Source organism: Ptychodera flava, chromosome 16, assembly GCF_041260155.1.
Source record: "Ptychodera flava strain L36383 chromosome 16, AS_Pfla_20210202, whole genome shotgun sequence".
Taxonomy (NCBI): domain Eukaryota; kingdom Metazoa; phylum Hemichordata; class Enteropneusta; family Ptychoderidae; genus Ptychodera; species Ptychodera flava.
The window spans coordinates 27,719,216-27,746,953 of NC_091943.1; the positions used below are offsets into that span (position 1 = coordinate 27,719,216).

The 27,738-nt window shown below is 37.2% G+C and overlaps 1 protein-coding gene across 1 annotated transcript in view; it reads left to right on the top strand.

Moving 5' to 3' along the window:
- LOC139114475 (sarcosine dehydrogenase, mitochondrial-like) overlaps window positions 1–27,738 on the top strand; it is a 34,542-nt gene that overhangs the window by 293 nt on the left and 6,511 nt on the right. Inside the window, exons 2-15 of the mRNA XM_070676235.1 lie at window positions 14–560; window positions 4,757–4,935; window positions 7,105–7,284; window positions 8,130–8,253; window positions 9,149–9,354; window positions 10,086–10,215; window positions 12,045–12,222; window positions 13,612–13,753; window positions 14,335–14,415; window positions 14,606–14,719; window positions 15,502–15,640; window positions 20,256–20,369; window positions 21,854–22,001; window positions 22,568–22,824. Of these exons, the coding sequence (XP_070532336.1) occupies window positions 227–560; window positions 4,757–4,935; window positions 7,105–7,284; window positions 8,130–8,253; window positions 9,149–9,354; window positions 10,086–10,215; window positions 12,045–12,222; window positions 13,612–13,753; window positions 14,335–14,415; window positions 14,606–14,719; window positions 15,502–15,640; window positions 20,256–20,369; window positions 21,854–22,001; window positions 22,568–22,824 (2,326 nt within the window). The 5' untranslated portion in view covers window positions 14–226. The remainder of the gene's footprint in view (window positions 1–13; window positions 561–4,756; window positions 4,936–7,104; window positions 7,285–8,129; window positions 8,254–9,148; window positions 9,355–10,085; window positions 10,216–12,044; window positions 12,223–13,611; window positions 13,754–14,334; window positions 14,416–14,605; window positions 14,720–15,501; window positions 15,641–20,255; window positions 20,370–21,853; window positions 22,002–22,567; window positions 22,825–27,738) is intronic.

The window sequence follows — 27,738 nt, forward strand, 5'->3', positions numbered from 1 at the left end:
AATGCTTTCGCAGGTAACATTGCCGCATCTGCCAGCAGTGCTCACATACGGGCTTCGGATTCCTCAACGTGTGTTGAAATTTAGTGTGATGAACAACGTATGGTGACCTCCCGAGTAACCTAGCGGAGCTTTTGCTAGACATCCCGTGCGCAGAACATCGTTGGATCCGAGTCAACTTGTGCCGCAATACTGACCCGGCTGGGAAAGTTACCCAACACAGGCAGACATGGCGATGCTACTAACGTGTACACCAAAACTCATCTGCAGAAGGCTATCAGACATCATTAGAGGGAGGAGCCGTGCCACTTTCGTTCAAAGTACGCGCGCATATTGCTCAAGCGGCAAGGAAGACACCTCGAGTGGCGTTCCGTACGAAAAGACATTTCAAACTGATAGTTCGGAAGGGCCCAGCACGCTTCCCGAGTGGGCTGATGTCGTGGTCATTGGCGGTGGCAGTGTTGGATGTAGCACCCTCTACCATCTCACCAAACTAGGTGTCAAGAATGCCGTTTTGCTTGAAAGAAACCATCTGACGTCTGGGACAACCTGGCATACTGCAGGTTAGTCAGAAAGTGATATTATGAAGGACATACCGGGAGAGTGAAAAGAGATTTTTTTTCCTGTGCGGGTTTCTACTTGCGACTGTTATAAAACAATGATATAATATATATGTTCATGCACAGACTATTGATATGCACACAAACAATCCTCACTAAAGGTTGTCCTGGCGTGTACATCAGTTCATTTATTAATGATATATATATATATATATATATATATATATATATATATATATATATATATTATTTACCAAGCTCTTTAGTCAGTTTATATAGTTCATCAGTTATTTACTCAGCACATGAGTTTTTTTATTAACATTACATACATATGACTATTAATTTTATTTAGTTTTATATACAGGATATCAATGTGCATTTATTTAATATTGTTAACATCAATGTTTGTGCATAGACAGTAGTTTTCTACTGTCTGTTGGTTGTATAACTGATTTGTGCAAAATCCACCATTCAATTGATACCGCAACTTGGCATTAGAAGATTAGATAGTAGAAATGCCATTGTAGGGCTCTCCACAAGGGAATTTTAAGGGGTGGGGCATCCTCCTGTGTTTCAAGCAGTCTGTTGATGTCTTAATTATAATCATACAGAAGAATATATTTTCACAACAAAGGAATATGCAAATTGTGCATTGTTATTTAAATTAGTCACCTTTCTTGAGAACACTGAATTGGTACTACATGAGTGTTTTATGTTTGTACTTGTCCCTCATCACAGCCTAAAAATTATGTATTTGATTATATAATGAGGGATAAGATGAAATAACAGAACAATAGATAGATCGATCTGATTGATATTTAAATATAGAATGTTCTCTGTGTAATTAGGTAGTTGTTATGCAGAGAGCTCTGTTGAAAATTCCATTTTGTTCTACGGACTATCAGACTTAAAGGCCAGGGACTTGATCCCCGGGATCAAGTTTGTTCTTGTCAGTAAGAGGATTATGCAGGTGTCATAGCCTTTTGTTTTCCTGTTGAAATTGTTAGCTAGTAAGCAAATTTCCTTGCAAAAACACAGGCCAACTTACACCTGTTCACACACACAAAACACTATAGTGGTAGCATGGAAATAGTAGTCAAACCAAAGTTTCCATGTTCAGAGGTCAACCTCACCTTAGAAACCAACCTGTTCTTTACAAGGAAAGCATTTTAGCATGTGGTAGTGCTCTTCATGCCGCACCTATTGGATGGAAAAAGTATGAACCCACCACTTTATCTCAATCAGGTAAACAGACGGTGATTGACATGAGATTGTGATCCGAGGTCAAAGATTTGAATGAATTGCAGGGCAACATTAAACCCCAACCATTCCCCAATGGTCTACCTATACAGTACCAAATGAGCCCCATGAGTAACCCCAGGTATCATCCGTTGGCAGTCCCCCTTGTATTTGTCCAATTCCATTGTACCATTGAAAATGCTGGGAAGAAACCAACCAGGGTTAGTTTATGGTGTCCAAGGATAATGAGCTCAGCTGATGAAATGGTATGAAAAATATCCAGGAAGATGCTACTAATTTCCCCTCAGTGCAAAGTGATTTACATAGTTGACGCCAGTAACTTCAAATGACATCACACATTTTTCTGTGGATGGGATATTCAGATTATAAATATGCCCTAACACTAAGAAAACAAACTGGACATAAACTGCAATTCAGTTGTTTGTCAAGGAATGATTGCGTTACATTTTTTGCAATTGCTGGTACTGTAGATGTGATTGCTTAAGGTTATTACCTCTCTCTTCTCAAAACGGTACTGGAAGACCAGCTTATTGTAAGTTAGTTGAGGGGTATATTACACAATTGCTGTTCAGACAAGGCTGATCAAAGGCTTGTTTTCCAGAAGCACATCTCAGGCATTTTATTGCCAATTTTCAATTTTTTTTATACAAAAGCTGCATAATCAGTCACAGTCCTTCCATATTGTAAATTTCATTCATTCTCAGTCAGTGATTGTATTCATTGTCATATTGTCTCATTATGTACCGTATGCATGATTTGGAACAAATTTATTGTTTACTTGTATCCCATAGCAGGCACTAGCAGTGAGTTGGCATTCTAATGTCTTGAAATTTTGGGTTAAAATTTATTGACTTGGAACAAAAATCGAAAAAGATTATATTTGTCATGTCTCTTGTGTGTCTTAAAAACAAATCCTGAGGAGTAATATCTTTATTCTTAGTCTCACAGTCTATATTCCATTTTACCCCAAGGCCTATCATTTCTTGAGTCCACCTGCATTTCTTAGTTTTTATCTCTTTCAGTATTATATCATCAGTATATGCAAATTGCTATAAAGTTGACATATAGCCATCCCCTGTCAATCACCTATTAATGTATGTTTTGCTCTTCTTTTGTGTCAAATCCTCAGGACTTGTTCAGTTTTGTGTTGTTATAGGGTTTATGGCCATGAGATAGAGTCATTGTACATTTGTGTTGACACAGGGCAGTGGCAGTGAGTTCATGCTAGAATATTAACCTTTGACCTCATTCATGCAGGGTATCCATTGTCAGACATGATTATGGCATGACTCTTCCCCATAATTTCACTTTCACTCCATTGTTTCCCAAAGTTTATTAGCATTCCTTTTGACCAAACACATTCAGACAATGAATGTTATTTGCCACATGAATATTTGTATACATATATACTCTGTTTTCTAAAACTGCCAAAATACTAATGGAAGAAGCATTGATTCCGTGCGTGGAATACATAAACATCAATTTTTATCACCCACTAGACTTGCAGTCTATATATATAGAAGTTCATTTTGATATTTAATGCATATCATATGTCATATTTTCATCCATTCTAATTTCAAATGACAATGACCTTTCATAATGACCTTGTTTTCTTCATTCTGTTGGGTATCTTACAGTCTTTTATGGAGTTCACATAAATTGTTTTAGGAGTTAAGCAAGGCCAGTGGCACAAGGTCAAGCAACAAGCTGACTCAGAGTATTTTCCGTTCCCCGGATAGGAAATACCAGTGAATTTCCCACTTGAGAGATTTATGAAAGAATGTGTGCAGGGCTACCTTGTACTGAATATTCACACCAACTCACTAATTCTTGATGGACCTCATACATATCAGGTTTGCACACCACCGGCCCTAAAATACACACCCCGGATGTTATTGGACATAACACACAAATGAAATTAATATTATAATCAAAGCTTTTTATTTACAGCTGTAGTTGATTTACAATTGACCTCGTAGAGTACACCAGGGTCTGTGACTCAATGACGTTTGATTATGACACTGCAAATTGTCAAGTCTATTATATTTTGCCATGTGTGCTATTATTTTGCTTTGCTCTTGAACTTGTCCTTGTTAGGCTGGGAAAGCATAGCTCCCAAGAAGGGCACAGCAACAGACTTCTCTGATTGGTTAAATGCAGTCACATGATATAATGATCATATAAGATGACCTCTTTCTGTAACCTGCCATGTTGTTGGCATAAGAAGGATGTGAATTGATAAGCAGTATTAACATCAGGCTTTTTGTTTCATTTTTTAATAGCTCTGAAGTACAACAGCGCAAAGGAAACCAAACTTCTTTAATTAATTAGTTGACTTCCAGCTGTCAATCTGTTTCCATCCTCAGTTCAAAGGTCATACAGCCTAGCACATTGTCTCTGTACTCTGCCTGCACTGCATAGTGCACTGAGCCTTTTACATTAAACTCGCAGATTTGGTGATGATGTAAGCATTGGCAGTACTGTTTCTCACATTCACTGAGGGATGAATCTTTTGATTTCCAGGGGGGGGGGGGGGGTGTTATACAGAAAGAGGGATGAAAGCAAGGATTTTTACTGTTTTGACAGCAGCTTTTTTCTAAGTGTAATGTAATTACCCTGAAATTTTAATGATTTGTCAAAATTAGGTGATATAAATAAATACAACCACTGCACAATAAGATTTCTAGCATTTCATAGTGCTTTTACACGCGCGTGTAACTGAAATATATATATATATATATATATATATATATATATATATATATATATATATATATATATATATATATATTATATATATATATATATATACATTTTATATATATATATATATATATATATATATATATATATATATATATATATATATATATATATATATATATATATATATATATATATATATATATATATCATTGGTTGTTTGTTTCTCTGTCCAGGTTTGGTGTGGAGGTTGCGTCCCAATGATGTTGACAATGAAATCCTTAACTACAGTCGGCATCTTTTCATGAATGTCCTTGAGGAAGAAACGGGAATCAGTACAGGGTGGATTACAAACGGCGGTCTCTTCATAGCATCCAATAAAGAGAGGTTGGATGAGTACAAACGCCTTCATACAGTAAGTATAGTTGTGTTTGTCCTATGTGTTTGCTGAGCAATTGATAAGTTTTCTGCCCCCTCCCCAATTTCTTGTGTATAGGCCCATCATGTCCATTGAAAGCAATAGGATTGTACCGAAACGTTTGGTGAAATGGGTGCAGATTGTAGCAAAACACTTATTGACAGAGTCAGCCAAGCCTAGCTTTCACCATGCCAGCCATGTCACCCTCACAAGCCTTGCTAGTCGTGGTCAACTTCTCTGTGAAAAGTGGTATTGAGCCAAAACCATACGTATTTCCACCCATTTGGCTTGGTCTGTTCCAACAGTTTATAAAAATCATGTTTACAGATCTGTGATTTCAAGGCCCTTAAAAATGTTCAATTTTTTTATATAATGCATCTAATCATAGACCCTCGAGTTTTTCTCGAGGGTCTATGATCTAATAGGGCATATTTGGCTTTGTTAGTTTTAACAAATCTGACCTGATGGTGAAATTTGAACTTGGTAGGAAAAGGAATATACCAGGGGTTTCCAAGCTATATCGATCATCATGTCTGTCATATCAGGACCTGAATTTGCTACCTGGACATACTGACTGTAAAGCTTGCGCAGATGAAGTCCACAATGTGTTAACTTCATATAAAACAACCAACTTCATGTTTATATAAAGTGCGATGATCGAGAGAAAACTAACCTGACCACAGATGTTTAAAAAAACGAAAGCACACTGTAATGATTGAGAGAAGAAAAACTCAACCACAATTTTGCAGTCAATATGGTGAAAGATTAAACTGATTTGAAATATGTTTTTCTTGCAATTGATCCAAGGTTGTGTGCACAAACATATTTGACTCATCAATTTCAAAAAAGAGAATGAGTGTATTTCGAAATTTTAAAAACTTATTCTCAACAAAAATGCTACTGGAGTGGAACATTTGTCGCAGCCCAACATATTATTACGACAAGTTTATAAATATTTGTTTGGCGATCATTATTAGTATCACAACAACATCACAACCAGCACAATGAAGTATGGTTGTAACGTTTTGGAACTTAATTTATCGTAACTGTTCTGTTGATGATTAATTCTCTATGTTCACGCACACATGAACTGATCAAGAATATGGTAAATGGGTTTTTTTTTGAAAACATGACTTGTGTAATTTAATCAGCACATAATCAGTTTGGAGGAGGGCAGTTTTTGATATCCAAGTGTCAAAGGGTAAACAACGATAGAGGAGTATGGTATAAGATGACCTTAGTGATGTAACATGTAAATGAGGAATAGTGGAGTGAGTGATTGGTCGACGCCGAGTGATTGGTCGACGCCGCTTTGTGTTCAGTAAAACAATCAGGGTCACAAAATTGGTTCATTGGTTCATTGAAAATTCAGGTCTGCATAACTGGTCACTGTTTTGGACAATGATGATTTCAAATGCTGATTCTATGTAATATTTTCGCAGAAAAATGTTTGACTATTCCTGTAGAGTTGTGTGTGTGCGCGTGAACATTCATATTATTCATCATCAACAGATGAACAAAAATTGGTACCTGGAAGCACAATATTACAATCTCTTTGAAAAGCCGCCTTGCAGCTTAAGGTTCTTTTGTGAACATTTTTATTGCATATTGTTCTCCAGGTGATTGTATAGGAACTCTGATACAATAGTTCAAAATTCTCCAACCAGGACAATAACATACTAGATTTTCTATGTACAGACACAATGTGTTTCAGAATACCAGGTATCCTACCCTACCCTGAATCATACATGTGCTATTTGTTTTCTTTAAGTGAAAAAAACGCAAGGTCCCCAACAATACAGTAACTTTTAATAATATTTTTATTGTTTTTGTCTTTGAAATAAGTACATTTTTTTTCCCTTTCCATACAGAGTATGCTATCAGCCTTGCAAACATAATGCATTGTTTGTAATAGGCATTGTTGTTGACAAATGAATTTTAGCCTGATATTCAGTTGTCAACAATACGATGGACAATATACTTACAGAAGTTGTGTTGACAACTTGAATAGTTTTGCATTTCAATATCACTTTGGGGGTAGAACAAGAAACAAGAACTAAAAATACTGTAAAATTCATCGTAAGTTATAGTTGACAGGGCTTTAAGGCATTATATTATGGAAGTTATTTTCAAATCAACCATTTGTCTCTGTCTGTTTTCTTCCAGCTTGGCAAACCATTTGGGATTGAATCGCATGTACTGTCACCGGCTGAAAGCCTTGACGTGTATCCACTGCTCAATACCAATGATTTGTACGGCACACTATACAGCCCTGGTGACGGGACTGTGGACCCCGCAGGACTGTGCATGGCCCTGACAAAGGCAGCAACATTGGCTGGTGCAAAGGTGCCTTAAACTTTGTGTTTGTGTGTCTATCTATGTGTCTATGTATCTGTTTCTCAGGGTGACTGTCTCTGCCAGTTTTGTAGTTAAGTTCGTTGGTAAGTTTACTAACTAGCTGATACAACCATAGTGCATGTCTCTATGTATCTTTGATTTTCTAAACTTACTTTTCAAGATGTGTGTTGTGGTTTCATCCTTGCCACTGTGTTCGTAAAGGTCCAACATAATTAGACACTCTATGATTCATTACAGTTCATTTTCCCTTAAGGTAGTATGTACCTCAAAAGTGAAAGACTTAAACTTTTGCCCTCTCTTTCCTCAATGAAACTTTCGACCATTCTCTTACCAAATCAAAAATAAAAATTAGGGGTCACTGTGCAGTTTGGTACCAGAGAGACAAATCACCTGAGATTTACTGATATGTAAAATTCAAAACGGCCACCATCCTGTGTTAACTCTATGAGGAAAAATAAATTTTTTTATTTTTGCAAAACTAAGACTGTGAAAGGTTTTCTTACACCAAGAGCTTAAAATCAACCCCCACAAGTGGTAGATCAGAAAAGAATTGGAAAAGTTTGAGAGTCTGAATATCTGTCCCTTAGGCGCGTATTATCTTAACCTGAACTTCCCAAAACTTTAAAATGAATGAAGTTATGAAAAAAATCAGAGTTGAATAGGCAGGTAAAATGAAATTTGGAATCTGTTAACAAAATATAAAGATATGCTTTACTACTGGAAAAACAAGTGTTGACTTCTTCAGCCTCCATGCCTGTCAGGGCGATGAGAAGATATTGTGTCTTTTCATTATCTTTGACATCTAATGCTGTGATTGATGTTTTGTTTTCAAGGTCATTAACAACTGTCCAGTGACTGGATTTGACATTCAAGAGGATGACTTTGGTGTGAAGAGAGTCAAGGCTGTGAAGACTGAGTCAGGTACCATTAGGACACCAATCGTAGTCAACTGTACAGGTGAGAATAACTGTCTTTAAGTGGCTTGACAGGTTTTGAAAGGCTGGCTGTCATAGGTCAACTCTGTGCTCCAATCAGATGAGAGAATCTGGTCACATGATTCATATCCATACAGGGTTGGGAGGGAGAGTTTCAAAGTGAACCAACTGTCAGGTTGCTATTTCACTCATGTACAAATAATGTATAAGATCGCACTTTGATACATTAAATTTTGAAAGCTTGTTGTGATATTTGTGCTACTTCATTTGTGTAAGAGATGTGTTGTTCTGATAGATAGAGCTGATTGGCCAATATCAGTCATGTGATCATGAAAGATTACCTAATCATTATGTCATAGCAATGAACATAATGCAGCTCATCTGTTAAAAAACATTGATGAGAGGTGACAGTTTAGTTTTGATTTTCATCCTTTCTACTTATCTGAAAGATTCTAAAATTTGCTCCTATCAACAAATTTCTGTCCACAGTTAGTTTGAGCCCAGAAAAACTGTAAAAATTTCCATACTTTTTTTTGCCAACTTGAATCTTGCTGAATACCAGATTCCTGTCTCTTTCACCTCCAAACTTGCATAAATTAAATTTTAAAACGGCCCGTGGTATGAAGTGTAACATTGATAATTAAAGAATGAAGAGCCATATTTGGATCACTTGTGGGGAGAAAACTTAAAACTTCATTTCAGTTAAATATTGGTGTCACACACAATGGAAAACCAGACGTTCATAAAATAAATCCCTCAGGAGTTTAGAAGGATCAACAAGAATTTCAGAATGCATCTTCTGTCCCTGGTTTGTCATAATACAGAGATTGAAGATTCATCATTGAGACATTAAAGTAGGAGTAATACAATTGGTGAAAATAAAAGATCTGACTTTTGTATTTTTGTCCATTATACAGGTGTATGGGCCCCACACATCGGTGCAATGGCTGGGGTCAAGGTTCCCCTGGTGGCCATGAAACATGCATATGTGGTGACAGAGAGAGTAGAAGGCGTTCAAAACTTGCCGAACATAAGAGACCATGATGCATCCATCTACTTGAAAGTTCAAGGTGATGGACTCTCTGTTGGCGGCTATGAACCAAATCCAATTTTCTGGGATGATGTAAGTTGAAAGTCGCCCTCATTAGACAATAATGAAGTTACTTTTGTTTTTATGGAAATTTCAAAGCTAATGGGGCTTATTTCTTTTTGCAGTGTAAATTGATACATTCTATGAGTGCATGTTATGAATTTTGGTACCTATGTGAATGCAGATCAACAAGAATTTTACCATTTGCCTTCGTGACTTTGGCACATTTCTTTGTTCGTTTGTGTATCTTTGGGAGTGACAAATTTAACAAAACTGTAGTACATCACACTTGATTCTGTTTGTACTTTTTCTGTGTGTACTGTCATTTGAAAAACACTAACTTTCCAATCTTGATTCTGTAAAACAAAATGTACAATATGCAATATTGATGTGCTGTAGTAACCAGAATAGTCTGAAAAGGAAAGCAGTGTTTAAGAGTGCTATAATCTTTCCGACCGAAATTTTAGTGCAACATTTTTACCAAATATTATGAATTTTCCTGTAATTCTTTTGAAAATTTTGGACCAAATAGATAGCACTAAACACAGACTCCAGTTTTGGGTCAAAATTTTGGGAAAAATCTGAAAAAAAACGTTTGGACCTGAAAAAATGTTGTCTGGGTTATATTTTATAAAGGTTAAAAAAATTGACTTTGGCACTCAAAGGGTTAATAGTTAGAACCAATTTGCACCTACCGGTAAGATGTACAGTTGATTACTTCTGACCCAAACAGGTTTACAATACAATCTTTGTTTTCTTCACAGGTCAAAACAGACTTTGCCTTCTCTCTATTTGACCTGGACTGGGATGTCTTCATGCAGCATGTTGAGGGCGCTATTAACAGGGTCCCTTGTCTTGAAACCACAGGGATCAAGTCCACTGTGTGTGGTCCAGGTAATGTTTAAAGGTATACAGTCACCTGTAATCTAAATATGCCCATATATGGTCAAAGGGACGTTCCTTGGTATTCAAAATACCCATGTGAGGGTGCTGTTTTTAAAAAGCGGCCACCTGCTTAAAATCTGTGATTGGTTAGATTTTTTCTTTCCATGGTAACTGTGGCAAAATTGTAACAGGTGACAGTATACCTCGAAGACCTTTGACAAAAATATGTCTTTGTCAGTTTGCCTGTGGACCAAAGACTAAATTTTGATGATCCATTGCAGCCGTACAGCATATATGTCTTCTGAATTGAAACATAATTTTTAAAATCCCTTTCCATTAATAGTAATGCTCACTATTTTGTTGATAAACCTCATTACAGCAATGCTCTAGCTCGCTCTTTGTTATTCATTTATGCAAAAAGTATGAATGAGTATTATTTAATTATGCAAATCTAAACATAATGATCATTAATTTATATCCATGGTCACTCATGCAGCTGACATGTTACAAGTAATAATTTCACATTTGATTTCTTCCAAAATCTTATGATAACTGACAATTATAATGCTTGTATGATTATTGAACATTCAGTAACTTTTACTGATCATTACATTGTGGGAACAAATAGTCCAATGGTTGTAGGTCTAGCACCAGTCAATTTGCCGTTGTTAGAAAGACTAGTGAATGCTAAATGCCATTGTCTGATAAAGAATTTACGCAGGACTGTCAAATAGCAAACTAGACTGCAGGACAGCAAACTAGACTGCAGGACTAGCAAATTAGACTGCAAGACAGGCAAACTAGACTGCAGGACTAGCAAACTAGACTGCAGGACTAGCAAACTAGAGACTGCAGGATCTAGCAAACTAGACTGCAGAACTAGCAAACTAGACTGAAAAACTAGCAAACTAGACTGCATGACTAGTAAACTAGACTGCAGGATTAGCAAACTAGACTGCAGGACTAGCAAACTAGAGACTGCAGGACTAGCAAAGTAGACCACAGGACTAGCAAACTAGATCACAGGACTAGCAAACTAGACAACAGGACTAGCAAACTAGACTGCAGGATTAGAGAACTAGACTGCAGGACTAGCAAACTAGAGACTGCAGGACTAGTAAACTAGACTGCAGGACTAGCAAACTAGACTGCAGGACTAGTAAACTAGACTGCAGGATTAGAGAACTAGACTGCAGGACTAGTAAACTAGACTGCAGGATTAGAGAACTAGACTGAAAAACTAGCAAACTAGACTGCATGACTAGTAAACTAGACTGCAGGATTAGCGAACTAGACTGCAGGACTAGCAAACTAGAGACTGCAGGACTAGCAAACTAGACTGCAGGACTAGTAAACTAGACTGCAGGATTAGTAAACTAGACTGCAGGACTAGCAAACTAGAGACTGCAGGACTAGCATAGTAGAGACTGCAGGACTAGTAAACTAGACTGCAGGACTAGCAAACTAGAGACTGCAGGACTAGCAAAGTAGATCACAGGACTAGCAAACTAGATCACAGGACTAGCAAACTAGACAACAGGACTAGCAAACTAAACTGCAGGACTAGCATACTAGATCACAGGACTAGCAAACTAGACAACAGGACTAGCAAACTAAACTGCAGGACTGATGATCTTCTGTTGATTACACTGATCTGGGGACCAAATGAATACTGAACACATTATCAGCCCTGTAATATTCTTTTGAATCATTAAAACATGAACAGGAGTATGCAGAGCAGAATGCCACTCAAACTATTCTGTGTGAATGGGAAGACCTTAAACTTCCTGAATCTGTATTTACATACCGAATCTTTGTCTGTGTCTGCGTGTCTTCAGAGTCGTTTACTCCAGACCATAAGCCTCTGATGGGTGAAGCTCCAGAGGTCAGGGGTTTCTACCTTGGCTGTGGGTACAACAGCAGTGGTATGATGCTGGGTGGTGGGTGTGGCAAGGAGTTAGCCCACTGGGTGGTGCATGGCAGACCAGAACTGGACATGTACGGCTATGACATCAGGTAAATGGTTTGGAAGTGATGTACCGGTATGGTGCTCTAATGTGCTGTGTTCTGCTGTTACATGATGTGTCAGACTGATGAATTATGAAAAGTAAATATCTGCCAATTTTGTGTTTGTTATTGAAAAAGACATGACTATGTATTTTTTGATACCATAATTCAACACTGCTGACTTAGTATGATTCCTTAATGTAGCGGTAAAGGCTATTTTTGCACCAATTCTTTTCTCAGAGTTAATGTAGAGTTTCAAGTTTTAGAATCAAGATGTTTAGTTCAAATTTTCAGGATAACTCCCTTAGTTAATACTTTCTCCAAAGAATATAAAAATTGTATAGTTGTAGCCACAATTTTGAAATATGACACAAATCAATATTAAAATTTAATTTTTCATATTTTTTTTACATGTTTGACTTTAATAATAATTAGATAGTATTAACATTACCAACTTAGTTATAAATATGTTGACACTATTAATTGTAAGATTTGTACGGCAGGATTTGTAGATAAATATGTTTTTTATGATTTTACATGGGTTTACATATCAAAAAATTATTAAAAAATTCTTTCAAATTTCAAAATGTGATTTTTCAAATGTGATTTTTCAAAAAGTACTTCAAATACAGGAAAATTGTGCCGTACAAATCTTATCTGTAACCTTGTTAATAGGCTGTAAAAATTCCATGTCCATATTTCATTTCAAAGGTTGGATTAAATTGGTATAAAATTATGTACGAAAACTGAGATTCTGTCAAAAATGTTGAAAACAAGCCATATTTGCACCCCTCTTTTGAAGTCACAGAGCAGTCTTTTTGGTTAATCTCACTTTTGACACCTCTTTGACACTCAAAGAATCTAAAAATGCATTTACAATAGCAGTCACGCATTCTGAATGCAAGCACTGCCTTGTCAAACTTTCCTGAAAAACAGTAAAAAATTACTTTCCCTTTTCAAACATTTTTTTAAAAGCTAGGGGACCTCTACCATAGTTAATACACTAAGGACTCCCCAACTTCCTCTTATTTGGTCAGTTTTTCAGAAGTTTCAACGGGCTATAACTCTGCAATGCCTATGACCCCCAAATGTCTAGTTTTTTTTATTCACAGTTGACTACTTTTATGTTTTAATAGCTTTATTGAAGTTTATAACTGACGCTCTAGCCTTTACCGCCACCTTAATGTCATTCTTTGATGTAAATTACACTAATTACACTAAGACTAGTGGTCTGCATGTCATAGTAAACACAAATAGTTCGTGTTCCACACATAATTATTTTATAAAAATATAGTGTGATAATAGTGATAAATAGTAAAATAATGTTAAAAAGCACTAAAAAAGTATTGACAAGCACACTGTTTCAATGTCTTAATCTCAAATTTTCTTTTTTTGTAGACGTTTTCCAACCAGCCTGACAGACAACCCCAAGTGGGTGACAGACAGGAGCCATGAGGCCTATGCTAAAAACTACAGCATGGTTTTCCCACATGATGAACCACTAGCTGGCAGAGATATGCGTACTGACCCATTTCACAAGGTACATTTCATGCACTTCCTCATTTGAATGTATATTTCATGGGCAAGACTGAAGATTAGTGGACACAAAGAAAAAATTTGTTTGAATTGTTAGTAACATAGGCAGTCCACTCATACTATCACTTTGTTCAGAACCCCCTAAGAAAATCCCCCTATAGTTTTCAACCAAAGGTGTGTCCACTTATCCTCAGTCATGCCGTTTCATGTATGTTTTGCTGAATTCTGAATCTTTCTCATATATTGCATACATGTCTGCTTGACTTTGGTGCCAATCATATCCTCCAAAACATGTTGGATAAAACCATCCAATAATCTCTGCAAATGTGTAAGTTAAGGAGATAGATATCCGTTTTTTTCCCGAATTTCTGAATTACTGCAAATTAAGTATCAGTTCAGCACATCACTGTAGTGACTGTGAGTTTAACTGTATGAATTCTTTCAAGACAGTTCTTTGCTTAACAGGAATCACCAATGATAGGGTATAAAATCCATATGAGTTGATGTATTTGAACAAAATTACACGTCTTTCTGTAGACATTGTAAGCTGATATGTTATAACACTTGTAAATGATTGCATTTCAGGTGTTGCAAGATGCCGGATGCATGTATCAAGAGAGACACGGCTGGGAGAGACCGGGATGGTTTACAGATAAAGCAGCCCCTGTGAGTATGAATCAGAAACCGACCTCAGATCAGTTGTCCCAAAATTGCAAACCTTGCACTGAATCTGATGCTAATGCTTGCTACTGCGATACTCATGGAAATATTTACCAGCTTGTAAAACATGTTTTCATCATGAAAGATGTTTCAGATTCTGATTTATTTTAAATACTGACCTTTCTGTCATTCTCAGGTACTTGATTATGACTTCTACGGATCCTATGATGTTCCCAGGCATACCAATTATGAATATGAAAACAGACTTTCTGATGAGTACACCTTTGAGTGGCCACCACACCACCACGTGGTAAGTGCAATTTCTACTGTGATTGGTCACAATTAGAACTTTGAGACAAAATGCAAAGTGGATTTCTGATTTATCTTATTTGTCCCTTTTGACATTCAACTAGGGTTGATGACATTGGTGTGTGACTCAGAGTGATGTATGAGAGTTTGAATAGAAATGTATTCAGTGTCAGTGATTTCTTAAGTTTATAACCATAGACTCTGGAGGGTCTATGTCATAACAGAGAAAATGTAAAGATAAGATAAAATGTCCCTTGTATTTTCCGGCATGCAGCTTACATAGAATTCAATATGGCATCAGAAATTTCCAGCATTCAAGGCCGTTAAGGGGTTAATTATTTTTGCAGTACTACAAGAATTAGAAAATGAAAATGAAATGAAAAAACATGCAAGTGTATAAAGAGTGAATGAGAGAAACAATTTATTGCCATGAAAACTGCGTACATGGGTTCACCACATGAATATGTACATAAGGTCTGAGACCTCTGGTTTCTTTGTGTGAAGGTAAATTTAGTGTTAATATGTCATTCAGATGGTCTGACAGGTGATTCAAGGATGGTAGACTTGCTATGATTAAATTGTAGATGCTGGAAAATCATTGAGTGTACTTTAATACAAGTCTTTTGACTGCCAAAGAACCAATTGAGTCGTTCACACCTGCTATCCGTACCTTCACCTATATCACAGACATCTACTGTCTATGCCTCTGCACAAGTTACTTTGTTAAATTTAAACTTTTCATCCTGTAACATTTTTTGGTATTTTCACTTTTCTGAAAACCAGATTGGGGAGGAAGTGAAGGCGTGTAGGGAGAGAGTGGCTGTGTTTAACATGTCGTATTTTGGAAAATTCCACCTGGTCGGTCCTGACGCACAGAAAGCTGTTGATTGGATTTTCACCAATGACTTGTCCAAACCTGCAGGTACATGTTTGGTTCACTTCTATCAAACTAAATTCCAAAGCAATATTTTTAGTTTTTTATCTTACATTAGGTGAAATCTGAAAATGACCGTTTTTCAACATGGTCTCATAATAGGTAATTTATAAATGTACTGCAGTAAATTTTCTGCAAAGTGTTGTGTAATCGTGTTTTTTCAGTTACAAAGTCTCCAGTTGTATCTCTGCTCTTTCACTGCTATAAGACATACATTCACACATACCACTGATATTGTTTAAAAACTTCTAACACTGTCGCTGTTTTTTGGCAAATTTCCAAGTTTTTTTTAGCTCCCATAGCCATATGTATACATGGCAATGGAAGCTATTCTTATAGGCTAGGGCACAATCCCTCCACCAAACGGTCGGGAAACGCTATTGTCAAAACGTGCGAACGAGGGGATTAGCTGGTAGGATGAGTGTTGCGCTGGCGTTCGCTGTTGATGATGTCACACCAGCTGTAGCGTCCCCTCAAAGAGTGGGTACGGTGGTGTCGTCTTCGACGAAGAAACTAGCCTGAATCGGCCGTAAAGTGTACAGCTATTTTGAAACGTCAGTATATTCTCGATAAGCAATATTTCTTGATAAGGAAAGTGGGTGATCTTTTTATTCCCAATCGATTTTCAGCGCTAAATCGGCGTTTGATTACGCTACCGCGTTTAGGTCATTTTCATTGAATTGCGTCTTTCATGTGTCAGGAGAACATGAATTTTTGTTCGCTCTACACTGCAAAATTATGACGGTCTGTTTCATTCTGATGTCTGTTCTTGTGATTAAAGTATACGTAAAATTATACGTAAAATTAAACTGACGAACCCATTTTTTGAATAAAGGTTTATAATGAGACGCAAACTGATAGATTATTGTGTAATGCTTTGCTCTGCAATTTAGAAAATGGCGTCCACTGACGATCTGTGTTCTCGTTGTGTGAAGAGTCGAAATATTCATGGTTTATCGTTTTGATGACTGGTCAAATAAGTTCGATTGGGACCTATTTATCTGATTGAAAGCAATTTCAACTTATTTTAGCGATTCAATAACTGCAAATCGAAGTATAAGGGAAGGATAGAAAAGCAGATGACCCAAACTCGGCCGAACGCCATTTTGTTTTTGCGACCCTCGCAGAGTCGATGTTCGATTCTTTGAAATCTTTTTGATCGCTGTGCCTTGCGTACTACATGGTATTTAACGTAGATTTTCTTGATTTGGTACTTGTATAACACCATTTAAAATACACTGACGACGCAATTTTTGTGATCAAACGTATCCATTGGCGGGAATTTTACGTGAAAAATATTGTTTTGATTCAACCCCATTGCGGTTTTTCTGGCGTGTCATGAAGCCCTATCGAGCCATGTGCTTGATGTGTCACACAGGTTTCCCGGTAGCTGTAAAACAATGCCGCTACGAATGCCGCTACGAATAGGAAATTTACATCAAAGAAAGGTCATTTTGTTTCGATGTCCTATGTCCTCGAAAATCGCTGGCTCCTTGCACTCGTTTTCACGGACGGGGCATGTGAACTTCGTTTTAACTTAAATTTCAAGTTATACATTCGGAACACTGTAGACTTCTTCACTCTGTTCCTCTGAAATGGTGTTGAAATTGATGCCTTGCCATCAAAAGAAATGAAATTATGGTCGTAATCATTACACTTGTATGTAGTGACTGTAAGTGAAGTCTAGTCAAACGCAACCAGCAAGTGTAAATACGGAAACAGCCTATGTGACGCATGCGGATTATCCTTTAGTACACTGCATAGCAGGTAAAAATGATGTCATCTTTATGCTAATGTTAAACAAAGTCGCTATAATCTCTTTACGCGAATAAACAGTGTAACGAAATCGCAACGCGCATCAGGACAATAGATAATTTGCGTTTCCCTACCGTTTTGTTGAGGGACTGTGGCTAGGGAAATGTCTGTATGTCTGTATGTCTGTATGTCTGTCCGTCAACATCAAAAACTCCAAAACCGCTGTACATTTCATCTTGATATTTGGTGTGTACATGGATGATGGGCTGTAGATGAGATTTTGTTCAAATGAAGTTGTCATTGCCAAAAATATGCAAATTAAGTGAAAAAATGTAAAAACAGTCAAAATTGAAAAACTCAATAACCACTGAGCAGATTACATGAAAAATTAGCATGTAAGTACTTTGGGCTGACCTGAAATGATTGTGCACATTTTGGGTCACTATCTTGGACTTGCTATTTTTCATGAATTTTTTGTAATTTTCTCCCATTTTTTGTCAAAAAATCTTCTTCTCTGAAACCACAAGTCCGATTGATTTGAAACTTGGTATGGAAGTGCATAGGAGTGACCTTTCCCAAATTTGGGCAAATCGTGGTGAAATTTGCATATTTTTAGTTTACACGTCCATAGACTCCCATGTATAAGGCAGATCTCCATAGACTCCCATGTATAAGGCCACGAAAAATAAAAATTTAGTTTCTCATCGTATTCATATTGCAAAAGGATGCAGTGACACAATTTTTAGTCCCCACGGATGAAGTCCAGTGGCTTATAGATTGGGTCATGTCCATCTGTTCAACATCCGTGAGTCCATCCGTTCACGCAGATATCTCGGATATTTTGACAAAATGCCATGTGACCTTGATGACCTTTGATCTCAAATATACATATTTGTCCATAACTCAGTAACCACAAGTGCTACCACCCTTCATATATGGTATGATGGGACACCTTATGACGCCACATATTGTACCTCATTAATTATGCACATATCTAATTTGAGCGAGCCAATAGAGCTAGAGGTCTGATTTTTGGTATATTGATAACTTAGCAAACAATTTTTTGACAAAATCTTTTTGACAAAATGTCACGTGACCTCAGTGACCTTTGACTTCAAATATACATATTTGTCCATAACTCAGTAACCACAAGTGCTACAGCCTTCATATATGGTATGATGGGACACCTTATGACGCCACATATTGTACCTCATTAATTATGCACATATCTAATTTTGAGCGAGCCAATAGAGCTAGAGGTCTGATTTTTGGCATATAGGGATAACTTAGCAATACATTTTTTTGACAAAATGTCACGTGACCTCGGTGACCTTTGACTTCAAATATACATATTTGTCCTAACTCAGTAACTACAAGTACTACACCCTTCATGTATGGTATGATGGGACACCTCATGACGCCACATATTGTACCTCATTTATTATGCACACATCTAATTTTGAGAGAGCCAATAGAGCTAGAGGTCTGATTTTGGCATATAGGGATAACTTAGCAATACAATTTTTTGACAAAATGTCACGTGACCTCGGTGACCTTTGACCTCAAATATACATATTTGTCCATAACTCAGTAACCACAAGTGCTACACCCTTCATATTGGTATGATTGGACACCTTATGACCCACATACTGTACCTCAATAATATGCACATATTCTGAGCAAGCCAATAGAGCTGGATGTCTGATTTTTGGTATATAGGGATAACTATAGGAGAGAAATTTTTTGACCAAATGTCATGTGACCTCGATGACCTTTTACCTAAAATATATATTTATGTCAATAAATAAGTAACCACAAGTGCTATGTCCTTTGTATTTAGTAGGATGGGAGACCTTATGACAACACACGCTTTACCTCATTAATTATGTACACATCTAATTCTGGGCAAGCGAATAGAGCTAGAGATCTGATTTTTTGGCATATAGGGATTAATTAGCAATATAATTTTTTTTTTTCAAAATGTCATGTGACCTCGATGACCTTTGACCTTGATTATACATATATATGCATATTTCAGTAACCACAAGTTCTATACCCTCCAATTTTGATAGGATATTAGACCTTAAGATGTCACATCTTGTACCTCATTTATAATGCGCACATGTATTTCTTGGCTGGCCAATACTGCTAGAGGTCTGATCTTTTTCCCGATTTAGAACCATAACTTAGACATGCCTCATGTGTTTCAAATTGGGAACTATGACATAGACCTATATGCCCATAGATTTCAACATATACACTCCAGTGGTACTTCTTAATGACCACATTTTCCTGCCCCATCAAGACTAATACTCCTATTACAAGTGGGGACTATGTCATTGTAAATGACTTGTTGAGTTAATGGTTGTATCACAGTATTCGATATATCTAATTCTGTATTTTTTCCATTTTATATTCTGAATAAATACATTAAACATATTTCACTGTCTCCAGTACATTACATTTAAGTATTTTCACTTCATGCACTTTATCCCTTTCACACATGTTCAAATATCTGACCAGAGAACAAACACTAAATAGTCCAGGATGGGAGCTACAGTGTCATTGACGCTATTTTTACTGTAAGGGACCATTTTTGTCATTCTCATAAAGATAATTTCAGAAAGTTTTGACAAAATTTTTGAAAATATGTTTACTATTGTGCCTTATAAGGGGATTGGGGATTTGTGTTAAAGCAGCTGTATCTTATTATGCTCAGCTCATTTGTTCTTCCCAGAATGTGAAAATTAATGTGAAAATTTATTCATCAAAATCCGTCTACAAAGCATACTGTCCGCTGTAAATCTCCAGGAAGGAAATATTAACTGTATCTGTCTCCCATTTGTAGGTTCTACTCTGTACACATGTATGTGTAACAAGATGGGTGGTGTGGAGAGTGACCTCACAGTCAGCAAGCTGGAACCAGGCGATGGAAGTTCAGTTCTAACTCCAAAGTCAGATGGTAGGTCGTCGCAACTCCATCACATGACAGTGAATAGACTTCTACAGTGAACGAAAGACTCAAAGCACAGTGAAATAACAAATTTAATCTTGGTTTTAGCATTGTCGTTGTACCCTGTCATACCTACAAACATACCCTGAATGAGGACAAATTTCACCTGATAAAGTTTTAAAGGAAGTAAGCACCAGTGACCTCAAAATTGAAAGTCTTAAACTTTTTTCCAAACTTTTGTCAGGGAAATTTTAAACCATTGACTTTCAAAATCAAGAATAAAAATCAGGGGTCACCATGGAAAATTTGGTCCTAGAGAAACAAATTTCTCAATATTTACTGACTTTGGAATTCGAAATGGCGGCCATCTCTGTGTTAACTGTGTGGTAAAAAATAAAATGTTCGATTTTCAGCAAAATAAGCTAGTAAAATGTTTATTTACTCTGTCAGGTTCAAAATTAGCTCCCACTAGGGTTAGACCAAAAACGCATTATGAAACTTTGAGAGTCTAAATAACTATCCCTGAGGCAGATTCAATTATTCTTTTATTTTTCTTACTGTAAAGTTTTGAAAAAGTTCTTAATAGTTCTTTAAGCATTTGAAAATCATCATCTGAGTCACAGTATAGGGGCAATAAAACTGAACAGAATTGTCCAGATGTATTTAATTCTTTCACCCTCATTCCCCAATGTCGCAGTCTAACCATTGGCATCAGAGTTTGATGGTGTCCGGGTTAAAACCTGAAAGGCTGTATCTTTTCATGTTATTTTCATGATTTTAGTTTCAAACTAAAGTCATGTCATGTTACTGTACTCACAGCAAGATGTGTGTCCACTTGTTAGTACACCTGTACCAGAAATGTGAGAATCAATGTGAATGTAGTAGTAATTATCCCAGGTGCACTGCAAAATATGGCCGCCGCTGTGAAGCATCATATAACAATGCAGACATTATAATCATACCTGGTCAAATGCTGTAAAACATGTCTTTTTAGCTAGCATCCTTTTTTAGCTAATTTAGCTAAGTGTTTAAGTTCGCTAATTTAGGATGCCTCTAATTTAAACTTTTCCCCATATTTACTATGGTCAAAATGTCTGTTCAGCTAAATTAAAAATCTGTTAATTGCAATCAGAATCCAAAATCACTGAAAAAGCATGCAGCTAATTCAAAGTGTTTTACAGTAACACCAAATCAATATGATGAAATCTTACCAGAAAGTCAGGCCTGAAAGGGTTTAAATAAGAACAACCAGTTAGATCTGATATTCAGTGATGAGAGGGTATTGTTTACATGGCAGTTTGAATTTACATAATGTTTTTCTACATCGATAGCTCAGTGCACAATTGACCAATTCTCACAGCACAGTAATTAAGAGGCAGTGAGAAAAATTTTTAACAAAATCCTTTGAAAGGAAACGGTGCATAACAAGGTACCACTGAGGCCTTATCGACAGAAAATGTCCATTCAACTGTCCTTTTCTTTCTCACACCCAGATGTGGCATTTTATATTGCGGCTGGAGGTGGCAACTCACAGCAGAGCTGGTCACATATTATGTCGACCATCCAAGACATGGGATTGAACTGTGAGATGATTGACAACTCTGAAGAAATGGGCATGCTCAGTGTGCAGGGCCCTTACAGGTAAAAGTCATGGAATGAGTTCAACTTACTTGTGTGCTTTGTTTTGTTTTTTCGGCCACTGACTTTATTACATGCTATTTGCCAACTGTAAACAGAGATAATTATGGTAAATACTTCAATAAGCAGCGTTTACTGTTCATCAAGTTGTGATATCAACAAAATGCAAAAGATGTTTTTGTCGGTATCAATGATTCAATGACAACTATAATTGTATAAGTCGGAGGCTCAGGTCATAATCTGCAGACTCAAAACAAGATAAATCTGAGGGCAGTTTGCCACCAGTGGCCAACTGCATGAACATGTAACAATGTTTTGTAACAAACCTACCAATCAGATTAAAATCACGTGCACCGATGGTGATGTTTGACCTTTGCCTGTTCCTTTGGTGTTCATGTTTGCTGTTGTCACAGTCTTAGAGAGGCAAAACCAACTGGAAAAGTCCAAGATTAGAGACAGCACCAACACCTCATCTGATTTTAATCAGACCCAAAGCTATGTTCGCAATCAGAGCCATTGCTTCATGACTGTATGCCCTGACATGCTTGTCTCATTTCAATCGGTTGCAGCCGTGAGGTCCTGCAGCAGCTGACCTCAACCGACCTCAGCAATGAAAACTTCCCCTTCTCCACACACCAGTTGGCGACGGTCGCTGGTCATCAGGTCAGGCTCATACGGCTAACGTTTGTCGGAGAGCTTGGCTGGGAGCTGCACATTCCTGCAGAGTCCTGTGTTCCGGTCTACCAGGCCATCATGGCGGCGGGAGCCAAATTTGGAATCGCCAACGCCGGCTACAGGGCTATTGATTCACTCAGCTCAGAAAAAGGTAAGGCGATAATATTACCTCATTTAAGAATGTATGAGCTATTTTTCTGTAATGGTCTCTTGTTCTACTTCTGAAATTATGGTAAAGTCGACAGTGTTGAATTTGTCAACCCAGTCTGTGTGCGTGTAATACCCATCGTTATTAGTCCCCACGGACACCGTCCGGGGGACTTATAGGTTTGGTCATGTCCGTGCGTGCGTCCGTGCATGCGTGTGTGCGTCCGTGCGTCCGTCCGTTCATGCAGATATCTCAGAGATGCCCAGGTCAATTTCTTTCAAACTTTGCACAAGGATAGTACCCTACCCCATACAGATGCACGTCGATTTGTTTCACAATGCGATACAAGCAGTGTTCTCCCCAGGATCAAGCCAAAGCGTAGCGGCTAATTTGCATAATCATTTGCATATCATTAATTTATATTTGCATATGGATATAAGCTTGCACATGCACCCAAGCATTCATGTACACTCACAACAAAATGCAATGGTAACACACAAGTATGCAATTTGAACATCATGGAAACTCTTTATTACATAAATAAATCATCACAGTATAGTACAATTGCAATTAAAATAGAAGATTCAAACAGTAACAACAAGCTCAGATTGAAAGCAAGAAATGGTTCGTCTGATTGGAGTTTCATTAATACATATATTGCTAATAAAATTGTCAAAAATTGCCAACAAAGAGGAAAATTCATAAGTTTAAGCTTTACACAATTCAAATGTAATTGAGTTTTATATCATTTTTGAACGACAAACACCGCGAATAATGTTTCATCACGGGGATCAATTTCAACCAGCCGCGCCCCGCATATATCACTGCCACTGAACATCGTCGTTCGATTCTTGATTTTAAAAATACCACCAAGATGATCACAATACATGAACTAAGTACGACTAGAATCACTCGAAAATCAGGTGTAAAATCTTTCAGAGAACGTGTCAGAGTGGAACCACACGCGACGCCAGGATCAATGTCAACACGTTATAAACACGTCGGCCAACATGGCCGCCGCCATATTGGAATTTATGCAATGTGAACTCGATCGCGATCGTGATCGTACTCGGACAAAAAAAAAGATCATCGTTGTAAAATCATAATCAACCTCACTAGTCAACTGCTTCTTTTGTTTCTTTTGCGGTCCATTTCGTTGATCAAAGCATGGGAATGTGATCAAAGGCCCCACTAGTGCTACACCGCCTAATTCTGTGAATACTTGTCCACGATGTATACCGACTATTAAAAGGTCTTTGTTGGTCGTAATAGTCGTTGTAGAATGAAAACTTGTGAACAACCCAGCCGATTCTTCTATTGTTTTAACGTTCCTCTCAACACTTACGGACAACTTATCGGACGCATACCGTACTTCACACCTTCCACTCTTTCACCAGGTTGAAAGTTGCAGTGAGCGCTAATGTGTAGACAATGCATGCAACAGCTGGTAGCTACGCAGAGCGCTAGCGTGTGAACTAAAGGATGGCGGGAATATTTTAAAGCGTAGCGGGGAGAATCAAAGCGTAGCGGGGAGAGGCGAAAGCGTAGCGGGACCGCTACGCTAAAATGGCCTGGGGAGAACACTGAAATTTGACCGTGTTAGAGGACTTTTTAGTTTTCACCTCCATAGACTCCCATGTATAAGGCAGTGTCCATAGACTCCCATGTATAAGGCAGTCCATAGACTCCCATGTATAAGGCAGTCCATAGACTCCCATGTATAAGGCAGTCCATAGACTCCCATGTATAAGGCAGTCCATAGACTCGATGTATAAGCCGAGAAAAATAAAAATTTAGTTTCTCATCGTATTCATATTGCAAAAAGGATGCAGTGACACAGTTTTCAATCCCAACGGATGAAGTCCAGGGGGCTAATAGATTGGGTCATGTCCGTCCATGAGTCCATCCGTGAGTCCATCCTTTCACGCAGATATCTCAGATATTTTGACAAAATGTCACGTGACCTCGGTGACCTTTGACCTCAAATGTACATATTTGTCCATAACTCAGGAACCACAAGTGGTACACCTTCATATATGGTATGATGGCACAGCTTATGACGCCACATATTGTACCTCATTAATTATGCACATATCTAATTTTGAGCAAGCCAATAGAGCTAGAGGTCTGATTTTTGGTATATAGGGATAACTTAGCAATACAATTTTTTTGACAAAATGTCACGTGACCTCGGTGACCTTTGACCTCAAATATACATATTTGTCCATAACTCAGTAACCACAAGTGCTACACCCTTCATGTATGGTATGATGGGACACTTTATGATGCCACATATTGTACATCATTAATTATGTGCATATCTAATTTTGAGCGAGCCAATAGAGCTAGAGGTCTGATTTTTGGTATATAGGGATAACTTAGCACTACAATTTTTTTGACAAAATGTCATATGACCTTGGTGACCTTTGACCTCAAATATACATATTTGTCCATAACTCAGTAACCACAAGTGCTACACCCTTCATATATGGTATGATGGGACACCTTATGACGCCACATATTGTACCTCATCAATTATGCACATATCTAATTTTGAGCGAGCCAATAGAGCTAGAGGTCTGATTTTTGGTATATAGGGATAACTTAGCAATACAATTTTTTTGACAAAATGTCATGTGACCTCGGTGTCCTTTGACCTCAAATATACATATTTGTCCATAACTCAGTAACCACAAGTGCTACACCCTTCATATATGGTATGATGGGACACCTTATGACGCCACATATTGTACCTCATTAATTATGTGCATATATAATTTTGAGCAAGTCAATAGAGCTAGAGGTCTGATTTTTTGTATATAGGGATAACTTAGCAATAAAATTATTGTGACAAAATGTCACATGACCTCGATGACCTTTGACCTCAAATATACATATTTGTCCATAACTCAGTAACCACAAGTGGTACACCCTTCATATATGGTATGATGGGAGACCTTATGATGCTTCATACTGTACCTCATTAATTATGCATATATCTAATTCTGAGCAAACCCATAGAGCTGGATGTCTGTCATACATATGCACATAGATTTGTTCTGTGATAGGATCCAATAAGGCCGCCATGTGGCCATTTTATTACGATTCTTTCATGTCCTGAACTACAGCTCAGACATGTATCAAGCAAATTTATTCAAAAGTATTTTTATCACAGACCTAATGAAGAGGCCTCTATCCTCTCTGAGGACCTGTAATCAAAGTACCCATTAACAAGTGGGGACTGTGTCATCAACGATGACTTGTTTTGACAACTTAAGGTAGCATGCACCTTGGGGACAGATATCCAGACTCTCAAGTTTTTACCTCCCATTTGCCATACATATATGGCAATGGGAGGTTATATGGTTGAAAAAAGTCTGTATGTGAGATGTCTGTCTGTATGTATGTATGTATGTATGTATGTATGTATGTATGTATGTATGGATGTCTGTCCGTCCAACGCAAAAACTCAAAAACCGCTGCACGTATTGAGCTGATTTTTGGTGTAGTGATGCCATATATGATGTAGATGTGCCGTTGTTAAAATGAACTTTTTAGTCCCATAGATATGCTAATGAGGTAGAAAAAAAAGCGAAAATGGTCAAAAATCAATAACTCAGGAACTACTCATCTGATCATTGTCATATTTTGGTTTTAGGTACCTTGGGCCCAACTCATTTAAAGATATAGATTTGATGTCAATATTTGATGCTTTCTATTTTTAATGAATTTTTCTTTCTTTTTTTGCCATTTTAGTAAAAAATCTTTTCCTCTTAAACCAATGGTTGGATCGCTTTAAAATTTGGTGTGCAGGTACCTTGTGAAAACTCAAAATAGAATTCATCAAAATTATGGCACAATTAGCATATTTGTATTTTTGGGCAATTTTTGCCATTTTTGGTTAAAAAAATCTTCTTTGAAACTGTGTATGCCATTACTTTCTAATTGGGTGTGCAGGTTCCTAGGAGTGACCTGAAGATGACTCGGTGAACTCAAGATGAAATTTGCAAATTTTTTGGTACTTTTTGTCATGCTTTCAAATTTGGTACATAGGTGAGAATGTAGTAGGTCATTCATTCAAAGTCAAGTACTGCCTGTGTGAATGAGCAGATTATGATTGTGCTGTTGCAGGCTGAGGTGCTATTTATAGGAATGATGCAATGTTAGACGGTAATTGATATTTAACTGAATTTGACTTACATTGTACTGTATAAACCCTATCAATTCACTCACAAAAAAAGAATTGATATGATTTTAAATAATTGAATTAATAAGGATATCAACAAAGCCAAAATAATTTTAGTGTAGAATTATTAGAATGTTCAACTTTTTTGACAGTTCATGGTGTGAAATGCTTACCATCTTGGAGGATTAAAACATGCAAAGGCAACTTTCCTGAATCCCAACTTTGACATATTCTGAACCGTCATATATTGTGCTCTGTATGTTATCTAAAAGAAATTTGCTCATAATAGTTTGTCATGATAGGGTGGTCAAATAAATAGAGATAGCAAAAGTTCCAATTTCCATTTATGGTTGACTTGGTAAGGATAAAATAAAATTACTTTTTTGAGGAAAAAAATAGAGTGATCAATTAAAAGAGTGGTCAAAGTGATAGGGTTTTTATGGTAAAGCTGGACTGTAAGATTCCTCATGTGCTATTTATAGCAATTATGCAATCTGTGTAAACAGTGCAATGAAAGTGTTACATGATTCCTTATAATGCTTTTGATGACCTTGAACTTCTTAAGTTGCAAACATTTGTCTCCTCTGTGTGCTTTCTCTGAGTACCTACAGGCTCAACTTATTCAACAGAACTTGCTTGCAATGTTAATTTGAAAGTTAAAATGTGCTCGGTTAATAGGTTGAAAATACTGATAAAGATAACCAGCTGAAGATTCTTTATAACCTGACAGA